General features: G+C 41.7%; 2 protein-coding genes across 2 annotated transcripts; one reads left to right on the forward strand and one right to left on the reverse strand.

Annotated features, from left to right (window-relative positions):
- Positions 1 to 122: 122 nt before the first annotated feature.
- Positions 123 to 6,268, reverse strand: LOC115726551 (spliceosome-associated protein 130 A). The gene is made up of 4 exons (XM_030656467.2): positions 3,068 to 6,268; positions 2,315 to 2,806; positions 923 to 1,083; positions 123 to 509 (listed from the first exon to the last, which is right to left on the reverse strand). Exons 1-3 carry the CDS (start codon positions 6,077 to 6,079, stop codon positions 946 to 948), a joined length of 3,642 nt encoding a protein of 1,213 aa, XP_030512327.1. The 5' UTR covers positions 6,080 to 6,268; the 3' UTR covers positions 123 to 509; positions 923 to 945.
- Positions 6,269 to 9,845: 3,577 nt separating this feature from the next.
- LOC115726555 (dirigent protein 24) lies at positions 9,846 to 11,223 on the forward strand. Its single transcript, XM_030656477.2, has one exon. It carries the CDS (start codon positions 9,943 to 9,945, stop codon positions 11,092 to 11,094), a length of 1,152 nt encoding a protein of 383 aa, XP_030512337.2. The 5' UTR covers positions 9,846 to 9,942; the 3' UTR covers positions 11,095 to 11,223.
- Positions 11,224 to 13,103: the final 1,880 nt, after the last annotated feature.

Genomic DNA, 13,103 nt, shown 5'->3' on the forward strand with positions numbered 1-13,103 from the left:
TATCATCAACTAGTTAACAAAGATGCCCAAATTAAGATAGACGCAATTCGCTCGAAGCGTTCGTGCGAATGCCTCAAAGAAAAATGAAGATGAATCGCACATCTAGATTTTGCTGCGGCGTCTACAGGATTCGGATTTCATTTCTGGATCTCTTACAAAGGTTCAACAAAAGGAGCCCTGCCAATTATAACTTCATGTCGACTCAAGATACAAGCACCTTTTGCGAGGTAGGGAACCTAAGCCAGAGGTTAAAAATACTGCTACAGACAGAGAAGGGAGAGATGAGAGAAGTACAACATCAGAAGCAAATTCAGACACGCTAATTAGCCATTTAACTGAGACGAGAGATGTAAGAACAGGGAACTTCAAACTGTCCGAGCAATTTTCCCATTCATACCCCCACGTTGCTGCAGCATGTTTACACCAAAAGCCAATCTTATACCTCTCGCATCCAGGCGTAACATCCACGTCACACAAACCATCCATGCGGAAGAACCTAGAATGGTGACCTGAGCATACAACGTTGATGCTACCAATTAGAATCATTGATCAATGGAATCCAGCATAAGGAAAACACTTCCAAAAAAGCCACAAGCAAAAGAAAGTCCGTTAGGGCAGGAACTGAGGCATGGGCAACATAATCAACGAAAAAGCGTTCAAAAATCCCAATAGAAGGGAGCATCCATTATAGCATAAGCTTCCACAAATCCTGAAGCAAAATCTATGCTTCCCATATCCTAAATATGCAGTCCAGTGGCAGACAGTTGTACAAAGAAGAGGACAAAACAAACAGGCCAGTGTCAGCAAGTTGTGCAAAGGAGGAGGACGAAGACAAACACTTATGAGTAGAAAAAACATGTCCACACGGGAACAACACATCCATGTGATTCCAGATATATAGCCTAGCAGGATGAGGATGCACCTTCAAGCTGACTAGCCCCATTTCTATATGATTTTGTTTCTCACTTCTTCCAACTTCTTTAGGATCTCCGCTGGGGTTCTATCCAATTCATCGGCTATTTTTCTTTGCATATCCATAGGCAGGGTTGGAAACTGCTCGCATAAATCGCCGTCAATCACATCCTGAAGAAGGAACTCAATCTTTAGCAGCAGTGCACATCAAATAGTAAAGCGCACAACTATAGAATCCGATAAAAATCACTATACAAGTTAGAAACCATCCCGATAAAATAACATCAGATATCACAGTCACACTAAGTGACAAAGCTGCTTCATACGACATCTACACATTTAGCAGTAAACCTACAGTGTTTCTTTGGATTGGGTACGAGTATCGGATAAAGATACATGTGGCTGACTTGCCTAACTCTAAAAATCAAAGACAGGGAATTGCCCCAAAAAGGGTCCAAAACTTGCACATGGGTATAACATGGTAAGTCATCTGGTAATTAGGGTCTTCTCTTTCTGAATCATCATATAAAAACTTCTTTTGCATGCTCAGACATTTTAGGCCCAAGTTTGCAAACCTGCCTAACTACACCTCAAACGCAAATACTTGGTAATTAGGGTCTTCTCTTTCTGAATGATAATATAAAAGCTTCTTCTGCATGCTCAGACATTTTAGGCCCACGTTTGTAAACCCTCCTAAATACACCTCAAACGCAAATCTTGGGACACTCAACAAATACCACCAGATGAATGAATAAAAACAGTCTGCCATATTGGTGGACAAGTTTTTTGATGATTGGCAAGACAATGGAGTTCAGTGTCATTAAGAGAGAGAGAGGATCAAGAAAGTTTAAAATCACAACCGCCACCATTTTTCAGATAAACCTTTCAAACGGCAAGAAATAAAAAAAGAAAATTCATATAATCTATACTAGAACAGGCCCACGCATTGCTGCAGAAATATTGAATTCTCTATGTAATACTTTTTTCAGCAAAAAGATTATTTTAATATCATTAAATTTTTTATATTGACTGAGTTTGATGAAATCTACTGATCAAAGATAAAAATGTAACCCATGTTGCTTATTCAAAATACACGTCTCCTCATGTTATGCGTTCTTATTAGATTATGTGCTGATAGTGCACTGAAATTTTAATTTTGCCTAATGCAAAATAAAAGTTTTAACTATTTCGAGAAACTTGATAATTTAATCCCAGTACTTCTATCATCATTAAGTACTACTTTTCCATAATGTACTACATGCGATAATAAAAATTATTTACCTATAATTTTACATTATCACCAAAAAAAAAGATTAATGCATACAAACAAAACTCAATTGAAAATATATAAAGGACATTTGTAGAAGGACCACTAATTGCAAGAATAGGTACCAGCACTCACCTTGACAGGAAAATAGGCAGATCGGTAAGCCATGTGATCTCTGCCACACAAGGGGGGGTATTCCTGCCTCAAATGCATCTCCAAGTGCGAGAAGAAATCAACATCATCACGGGATGTAAATGGAAGTAACGCTCCTAAGCTCCCCATTACTGTTCCGTAGATGACAGAATCTCCACCCCCAGGAATCAGGGATGCCTTCTGCAGGCAAGTAACTACATCACCAACATGAAATTGCACTATCTCCTCCACTTTATTTGGCGCTCCATTCAACTTCCCCTGTTCCCATTTTATCTTCCCACCAGTTGGATCTTCTTCAATCTCATCTGAGACATCCTGTGGTAAACGGACAAAATAAACATTGCCAAATTTGTCTGCTCCTGCCATAGTGTCAAAATCAATGTGGTGTGCTGCCGTAACCCATCTTGGTACAGAATCATCAGCAAATACATATAACTGGTTCTCATCTCGTCGGTACTTGCAATAATGGAAAGACTGCGAAAATGAAGAGCCAAACATAAATTCTTATGTGAGAGATGGGAAAATTCTCTAAGATGACAACTCACACCACAAAACATGTCATAAGGACACTTCCAAACAATAAGACCGGCCATGAGAAGAATTTATGGACAACATACAATTTCTACCGCAGAAATATCAGTCTGGAAGAATTTATTACATACACATGCAAACTATAGGGAGATTATGGTTCTTTTGAATTAAAGAAAGATAAGCATAATTTGCTTTAAGACGCACCTCTTGTATATCACCCACATAAATTCGATCGCGGTAGGTTTGAACAGACACAATTGTGTTGGGAAACAGCTTATTCTCGCATTTTCTGAGCAATCTTTTCTTTCCCAAATCATAGAGCCTTAGGACTGGGCCTATGCCGGCAAGTAACCTTCCCTGGAACTGACATAAAGCTAGAGGAACACCTTCAACTTGCGTCTTGTGCAAAAGTTCAAGGGCTCTCCCATCATCCACAAACCTGTAAATATGAATGAACCCAGAAGCCAAACTTCTTCTTGGCCAGAACTGCAATCCTTTCGCCGTACCAACAGCCAACAATGTTCCATACTCTTTCTCACGGAAGTTCACAGTGCATACACTATATGCAGCTTCATTGTCCTGAAGTTCCAGCAGACAGGTTGTGTTTGATGTCTTTGGGTCGAGCACTCTGATGCAAGAAACCCACTTGTCAGACTCTGCCTTTGGATAGCCATACTGTTCATCAGACAGAGGATCATTCTTGTCCTCATCATCACCACCATTCTCCATCTGTTCACCATTATTATTCCCATTTTCCCCCATACCAGCAGCCTCAAAGAATTCCTTTTTCCCGGCTTCACGCTCTTCTGCGGTGAATGCCCCCTGATCACTTTCAATGATTATCAGGGACTTCTTTTTATGAAATACAAACTTTCTAGGAGTGTATCTCAAAGGAATTGCAGTCTCATTAAATGTTTCTCCCAACCTCTCAATAGTGAAAACCCTCAATGCATCCCCAGCTACAGCAACCACACCTTCAGCACATTGGTCAGATGAAAATGAAGCAGCATATTCAAGAGCCTCATAAGAAAGAGGTGTCAAAAGAAAATGTCCCTGATGAATATAACCTAGCCATGGACGACTAGACAAACAAAGCATAGCGCGCCTGCCTCTAATGACAATAGAAAAGAGCTTTGGGGCTTTCAGTCCTAAAAATCTGGAGCGAGAGTCGGAAAGCTGACCAGTTACCATGTCAACAACTGTCCTAAACAGAACTCCATTACTTAAACCAGCATTGAGGAAAAGACTGGCAGGATGATCAGCACCATCCTCCCCACCAATTGATGCCTGGACTTCAAGAAAGAGGAGAGATTCTGGAGCTGCAGAAACACTCTGTACACTCAAAATCTGCATGCAATCATCTGGATCCAACGATAAGATCCGAATAGTGTTGTCATATGAACCAACCGCAAGAAAACGAGATCTTTGCCTTCCTTCTGGCACAGGGGCTATGTCCAAGCAAGCAACATCTCCAGACATTTCATGCTTCTCTACCTCCATTAACTGACCAGTCATATCCACCTCGAAGTATATAAGCTCGCCTCCACTGAGAGCAATCACCACTTGTAGCCTGTTAGAACCGACCTTCACTATAGTCCTCTTGCCAGGAGTCCTCCATTCATTAATACGACCATCTTCCCGGATGTGTCTGATACCGCTGGGGTGAACTTGCATTAAAGAATCATCGCCAATGAGGGACACTGCAAGGGATGGTGTAGTATCAAGAAACCCACTGTCACTTACTTCTTCGACTGTCTCACCAATCGAAAGCACAAGAGTTGCATTTGCAAATGACACGACGATGTACGCATCAAACTCATCAATTAAGTTCTTCTTCACAGTCCAAACAGCACTCGGTACACCAGGAAGCTGTGAAACGGCCATTTCACTAATGGCCAAACCCGGCCTTAGTATTCTCAAAGAAGATCGAGGACCCCGACCACATAATGTGAATATCTGAGGTGTTTCTTCCTCAAATAGATTTTCTACTTTCATGTCCATTATGGGCATTAAGCTCTCGACCTGGTCAATCCTTACAAGATTTTTAAGGCTTCTAGGCTGGAAAAACACAGGCTGGAAACCTTCTTCAGTTTCCATTAGCGTAGCCGATGAAGCCTCCACATCAGCTTCTTCACCTATCGCCTGGAACTGATACAGAGCATGGTTTCCAAACTCAGATGCTGCAAACAGAAAACCTGATTTCAAAACGCACATGGAAGAAGTAACAGGAATTGTATCAAAATACTTGATCCTCAACTCCTGAACATGTTCGCCATCATGCTCCAATGTGGCCTTAAATATATCCCCATACTCCGTCTGCAAAAGGAAGAAAAACATAGACTTCTGCTTGTGCGTAGCAGCCGAGACAATCAGCACACCACGTTCTGCTGGCAAATCAGCTCGTCTCGGAATAACTGCACGGACATCCGGGTGACCCTGGTTCTTATAAATTACGAAATTCTCTGCACATACCAACACTCCACTAGGCCCGTCGCCTCCTCCAGGCACAGTAACGAGCATGTTAGCACCGTTATCGACGGCCTCCGACCATTTTCTGGATACATGGTTAAGCCCCAAATCAAGCTCATAAAATGTCAAGTGCTTTTGTGCCTCACTCGCTGCCTGACCGGTTGAATCTTGGTCAGCCTCCGAGTAATCCAGCTCAATTGCAGCAAATATTGGGTTATCAAACCCACAATCTACCCCACAAATCGAGTACGTTATGGTGTGTGACTTATGCGCCTCTAGAGGCGATGATATCGTCAACCTAGCCGCTGTATCTCTATTCAAAACGTAAACAAGCTTCTGCTTCTCACAAGCCCCAATCATGACAGCCCTTCCCTTAGGGTCGATGGCCAGGTACTGGCCCGGCACGATTCGTCGACACCCCGACTTACCGAAAGTCTCTTGGTGGATCTTGTCGAACACATTCTTCTCCTTATTGAATTCCAAAATCACGATACGCCCGGAATCGGACCCGACGACGATGTAATCCTTCTGGGCTCCAGTGAGCCTGAACTGAGCTAAGGACCTGACGGCGCCGAAAATCTCAACCGAGAGGACGGTCTGGATCTTACCGCTATCGTCGGGGCGGAGGAGGTCGAGGATCTTGCCACGAGCGACGACTATCTCCTGGGACTTGCCGCCGGAGAAGTTGCCGTTGATGGCGCAGACTATGCCCGTGGCCTTCTGCAGGGTGAGACTGTAGAGGTACATGGTGAAGCAATTAGGAACTCCTCAGCAAGAGCTGGTGCAGAGACAGAGAGAGAGAGAGAGCTAGAGAGGTGTTCAGGTGCTTGACATTTTCAGGTTTTGCAGTGGAGAGTGAAGGTGGAAGAGAGTTAGGGTTTTGCTCGACGGAGGACTTTGGGAGAAAGAGCGCGAGGGAGAATTCGCTCTCGTCGCACGTCGCACCGCCTCTGTCTTGATCGGACGGCTGAGTTTTAATCATAATGGATTGACTGCGCTGATCCAATTCGCCACCGTTCGATCGTGTGAAAATGTCTAATAGAGACTATCTACTGTTGTTAGGTGGTCCTTCGCGGGCGAGTGTGCCTAATTAAATTGATAATCCCATGAGCATCGATTCCATTTGGAAGTGATCATCGAGCAGGCTACAACCGAGCCGGGACTTAAGTCCGGACCTACCATAAATATTTTATATTCAAAATTTTGGATTGGAAGTAGGAGTGAGCAAAAAGAACAGATCGGATTAGGAATCACCCAGGACCGACCGGTTGGGCCCGATTCACGGTTTCCTTAAAAATCTTTGAAAAAATTATGTGAACCCTGAAAATTATTAGGAAAACTTATGCACATTTAAAATGAGAATATGTATTTCAAGTACATGTAATTGGTTTCATTGGACCATATCGGTAGGTTCGGTCCCCGATTTCAAAAACTAGAAACCGATCTTTTCGATCTGGTTCCCGGCTCCGGGGTGAGATCAGAACGGATCGGAAACCAACCACCCCTAATCCGGAGGGACAAAATTTTCTCTCTAAGAGCATGTTTGGTAACGTTTCTATTCCTCCGATTCTGTTTCCCGGACAAAAATGAATTAGAAACGTATTTGGTAACGTAAATAATTTTAACTCTAATTATGCTCCCAGGAACATTTTTTAACCAAAAAAAAGAACAAAAAAAGGTTGGTACTCAAAAAAAAAAAAAAAGGAATGCTTTTAAGAATCAAAAAGGTAATTATAGTCTTCTCTCACTTTTGTCGGCCGCCCGAGGCGAGTCTGGATAATTTTTTTTAAAATTTTTTTTTAGAAATTAATAAAAATATAAAAAAAAAATATTTAAAAAATCAAAAAAATGGAAAATTCATAAAAATTCTTTAAAAAATTGGATAAAATCAGAAAAAAAATTTCCAAAAATTCCAAAAAAAAATCTCAAAAATTAGGAGATGGATCATTTCAATCGGCCAATCCTTTTTGACGATTTTGCATTCCAATTTCTCCCAAATGACGATTTTGCCTCTCATAGGCAAATCGTTCCGAAAAATCTCAAAAATTCACAAAAAAATCTCAAAAAGTAGGAAATGGGTCCATTCAACTGGCCAATTCTATTTTTGATGATTTTGCCATTCGATATTTCCTAAGCCCCGCCTGATTTGTTGCTGGAGTACTAAGTCGCATCGGTGACCATCCTTATGATATCCAAAGATAAAATTGAGTCACCTACGTGGTAGAGATGGAATTTATTCATTTGGAGTAATTAAAGATAATCAAAGTTACCTCTTTCATCCTTCGCATATGCATAGTCTCAAGAGAAGCATGGGAAAACAATAATTTTAGCATATTATCCTTCCAAGAAATAAATCCGAAGCATCCCTATTTTCGCCAAAAAAATATCATAGTGCAAGAAGATTGCAACTGTGCGGTATGAGAAAAGTCATCAAATGTGATTATGTAATCATTTGATTTAAATGAAAAATTTGGAAGATAAATTATTTCCCGGATCGGAAATTTTGTGCAGTTACCAAACGTGCTTCTGTCTCGAGAACAAAAATCTTATGCAGTTATCAAACTCGTTCTAATTCTCTAAAATTCATCCATGAAATATAATAAAAAAAAATGATTCTAATCGGAATCACTTTTTTGAAACAAAAACATTACCAAACATGCCTTAACCGCCCTTGTCTAAGGCCGACCAAATATGCTTTCGAGCCGAGCTCGCATGGGCCCGCCGACTAGCGGATCCGTCATTAGGTTTTATTCCACTATAATTAATTAATGACATCATTGTTATCACATATCTCAGACTACTCTTGAAAAAATAAACAACTTTTAGATTCTATAATCGCAACTTAAAGTTTTTAACTCACAACCTAAAAGACTAAATTTCTTCATTTTCATTTTTAGACTGCTTATAAAAATTATTTCAGTTAATATAATAAAATAAACTTAGATCGCATTTAATTTAGGACTTTGATTATAGAAAATACTTTTTATTCCCTTCACAAGTTGTTACTTTATTGAAAGGCTAGTAAATTCATTGCAGTTTACTATTAATCAATGGCTTACGATACTGATAAAAATTCACTTGAGTTGGTAATTAAAATATTTCATTTGAATTGGGGTAAATTGCTGATAGAATCATGTAATTACTTACCACACCAGTAGCATGTAACAACAGTTGGTGATTTATTACTTCATTGTCGTGCAAGTGTACTAAGTCCCTCATAATGTTCGTAGTTTACATTTCAGAATAGTTAATAATTTACTGCTTCATTGGAATATTTTGTAAATTGCTATTTCATTGGAATATTGGTGCATTAATGTTATTATTGGTAATACACTTACGAAACCCGTAAAGCTTCAGAAGAGTAAGTAATTTCCCTCTTCATTAGAATGATGGTAAATTCTTGATACTGTTGGTAATATGCAACCGGTTTAACCAACAAGCGAGTTCCCGATCATATTTTTTTACCAGCACAAAGGAAAACTACTGGCGAGATTGGGATTCTACGGACATGGAAATTTATTATAAAACTTCAGTATGAATTCAAGACTGGGATCACCTTGAGATATCAAGGATCAATATAGCCTCTAACGTAGATTATGCACTTCATGAGAAGACCCGGAAAGGATGTGCCGGATCTCTCAGAAACTAAATCGAAATAAGAATGATCCGACTCATGAGTCCCGAAACTATCTTTTACTGCTTTTCCTAGAATTTTCACCGATAATCTCTATGTTACATAACTAAACTCTCTCTTTCACCAGAATTAGATAGCTTAATAGTGATAAGGGCTCTCGCAAATCGCGATCTGCCCTCTTGGGAGGTGGCTGCACTTATCACCTAGTGTAAAAGTTCAATAGGCTAGTTCGAGAGCCTCCAAATTGCCCATTATTATAGAGAAGCGAATCAAGTGGCGGACTGGGTTGTCAAAGCCCACAGACGAAAGAATCTTTTTTGTAACTAGATCTCCAACCCCTGGCAAGTACTATAAAACCATTGAGATGCGGAGGCCCATTTAGTTTGTAATTCTGGATTCACTTAAAAGAAAATGAGAGGGATACTATCTTTTGATCGAAACAAAGTCTCTACATTAATCTTACCACTCACTCCGGCTTTCCCACCACAAAATGCATGGAATCGATTGGAGTGGGTGGTGAAAACAAGAAGTACAATTTTCATGTAACAAAACCAAGATAAACCTAGTTGTTGCTAGAACAATTCATACCATATGATTACATTAATACTAATGTCAGAATTAAATAAGACCCAACTCTGCAAAAAGGCTTCTTCTTTGCAATGTCTCCTCTCAATCCTCCAGATGCAGGGTTAGTTGATGAGAGCCTTCCTTCATTTTTTTGGGGGATATGATTTGTAAAGCTTCCTAACAAATACACTCTCTTTTGCTGCTGGTGAGGTTTGGTTACTCAAACAACTCCACTTCCATCAGCTCCACATTCTGTAATTTGACACATTCTGAAAGGTCTCCCTCTCTATATAATCCCCCATTGACTCTCACTAGACATTCATCCACAGCAAAGCGTCTCCAGCGTTCCACCTGCTTTCTTTTCAAGCATACAATTTGCTGCTTCTGGGCTCTTTACCCATCAAAAGAGATGACTACTTCTCTTTTGTTCGCTTCCAAGGCCATCGCTCGCCTTCTGTTCATAATTATCGCCATCGGATGCGCCTGCTCGGCTAGGATCCTCGATGAGGTCGACCCTCAACCCCAGATCGTCACCGGTCCTCCTGGACTAACCAATCCCGGCGGGGCGCTTGTCCCCAGTGGGGCCGGCCCCGCCAGCACGTTACCAGGAGGTGGAGTCCCCGTTGCTGCCCCTGCCACAGTGGATGAGAGCGCAGACCCTCCTCTCCCCGATGAAGACGACACTGCCGGACCTGTTGCTGACGTGGCCCCTGCAACCCCAGAAGACGCCGCTGCGCCTGAACCTGAAGCACCTAGCGTTGTGGCAACGCCCGTCGCCAATGTGGCCCCGACTGTGGCTATTCCAGCACCAGGTGGGGCCGCCACGGTAGCTACTAATACTGCCGTGGCGGCGAAGCCCGGTGCCGACCCTCAGTTATCCTTCTTTATGCATGACATATTGGGCGGATTGCACCCGTCGTCCAGAGTGGTGACCGGGATCATAGCCAATTCGGGCGTCAACGGCCTCCCGTTCTCCAAGCCCAACAACAACATCTTCCCCATCAACGGCGGGGTCCCGTTGGTCAACGGCAACCTCAACGGACTGATCAACAGCAATAATATCCCTCGCCTCACTGGCCTCAACGGCGGGCAAGCGAACACTATAATTCAGAACAGCGGCAACAACAACCAAGTCTCAGGCGGAAACAACCAGCCATTCATCACCGCCGGGCAGCTCCCTGCCGGGGCCACGCTTCAGCAGCTCATGTTTGGGACAATAACGGTGATCGACAACGAGTTGACCGAAGGGCACGAGCTGGGCTCCTCAGTACTTGGCAAGGCACAAGGTTTCTATTTGGCTAGCTCCTTGGACGGCACTAGCCACACGATGGCACTGACGGTGCTGTTGCACGGCAGCGACCACGAAATAGACGATACCATCAGCTTCTTTGGGGTCCACCGCACAGCTTCAGTGGAGTCTCAGGTCGCCATCGTCGGCGGGACGGGGAAATACGAGCACGCCAAAGGTTATGCCACTGTCGAGACTCTTCCTCAGGAAGATCAACACACGACAGATGGAGTGGACACCATCTTGCATTTCAATGTTTTCCTCACTGAGTAGGAAGTCCTGTGTCATTTGCTGGATTGGAGGCTTGTCCTTTTGAGTGTGTTTGAATTGTCTTGATCACTTTACATGCATCTAAACCAATGTTTCTATTCCGATAAACTTCAGATGATTTGCTCTCTTTTGCTTGAAAGAGAATATGATCTTTTCTAATCTAAATGACCGTCGCCGGCCGTTTCATCATTAATTATGCTCATCCGGTGGTTAAAACTGATGCTCAGACTCTTGTTCATTATTAGATATGACTTAGCAAGTCCTTTCTGTCCAATTTTGAAACGGAAAGGACTTCCCCAAGTGCTGCAAATGGAACTTCGCCCATGGCAATCTGTCCCAGCGTCAAGCTGTGAGACCTGTATAATAAACATCAGTAGTAAGCTGTACTTCATGAACATCCATACTGAAGGAACAAGGAAACAAACAAGGATTACCTCATCCTGAGTATGCTATAGAGGGCGGAGTTCAACCGTTCATCTTAAGAAACATTAAGGCTCCGTTTGTACTTTGTTTCGTGGAGAACATTTTTCGGGAAAACATTTTCCAGCATTTGGATCGCGTAGGAAAATGAGTCGACAAAAAATGTTTTCCTAGTCAATGGAAAAATGTCTTCCTGCCAAAGCTTAAGTCCAGCAAAATTTATTTTTTCTTTAAAAAAAATTGGAAATTATTTTTCAAAATTTGACTAGGTAGCAGTGCGTAGACCAGAAACTCTGCGTTTGGGCACGGGAACCCCAATGCACATTCTCAGGCCCTTGGCAGGTATTAAAACTTAGGACAAAGTTAAGATCCAGTCGATTTGCTAGACTTTCTTTCAGTTATGACACTTATTAAGTGATGGTAAAGACAGAGCATAAGCTAAAGTGAAGTCTTAGTAGAAGTAATCCAATGCAATCTGTAGCATCACTCAATGCCCTGGCTTTGTATCTCAGCCCTGGAAAACATCATTTTGTTGTGTATTCATAAAACTTCTGCCATTCCTATCCTTTTTCCTCTTCTGTTTCCACTAAGTCTGTCGCATTGTTTATGCTTACAAGAGTTATTTCTTGTCTGGGATTGTACGATTGGAAAGCAGACGTTAGAAGGAAAGGCACCCGCCGAATAGAATGTGCAGTCCGCTGATTTCGAAGCGAAGTTCCCAGACGAGCAAGTGTGTGAAAAGAATTCAACAGTAATTGAAGCCAGTTATGCATATCGAGTTCTAGACTGCTCAAGTACTTCATTTTGCTTTATGAGTTGCAAACCGAGAAAAGCTCGTCTTTCGCAAATCAGAGTTAAGCGCTTACATCTCTTGCTTCCTTGGTTAGACTGATTTTGAATGATTGGAAATGGAAATATGCCTTCTAAGAAAGTCTTAATTCTGCTAATGGAACTAGTTTAGTATAATGCCATATATGGCTTCCGTGGTTGGACGGTGATTGGAAAGGAGATATGCCCTCGAAGAAGTCTTAATTCTGCTAATAGATACCTAACGACATACTGACTTCATATGGAATGCTTATTCGCTTTATAAGAATGTGAACATCCGAAGTTTTCAAGTCGATACAGTCCTCTATTCTTGTAAATAAACGGAAGTCGACAATTGCAGTTCAAGAGCACAGTAATCCAAATAGGATAATGTCCGATCGCTAGATCATTTTACACATGCATATGAACAAGAACCAGAAATCCTAGCCTTGATACTAAACCTAATACCAAAATAACCAACCCGTTTATTCGGTTTGTTCCTTCCCAAAAGCAGAAACAGTACAATCTTTCCCATGACAGAACAGTGCAACTTAACTATCTTCTGACAGTTGAAAAGCCTGCAATGATGCATCAAAAGAACTCACTTCTCCAGCTTTTATTTGATTGATACATGAATGAAAACATTGAATCTCTATGAACTCCTCCTCAAAAGTCTCTCAAATGATCAAAACTGTTTCAAAACATAAAAACAGAGATACAAGCCTAGAATCATAACAAAGAGACACAAGCACTCATTTACATGCTGATGACCTCTGCCACAAGCT

This window comes from Rhodamnia argentea, chromosome 8, assembly GCF_020921035.1.
Source record: "Rhodamnia argentea isolate NSW1041297 chromosome 8, ASM2092103v1, whole genome shotgun sequence".
NCBI classification, from domain to species: domain Eukaryota; kingdom Viridiplantae; phylum Streptophyta; class Magnoliopsida; order Myrtales; family Myrtaceae; genus Rhodamnia; species Rhodamnia argentea.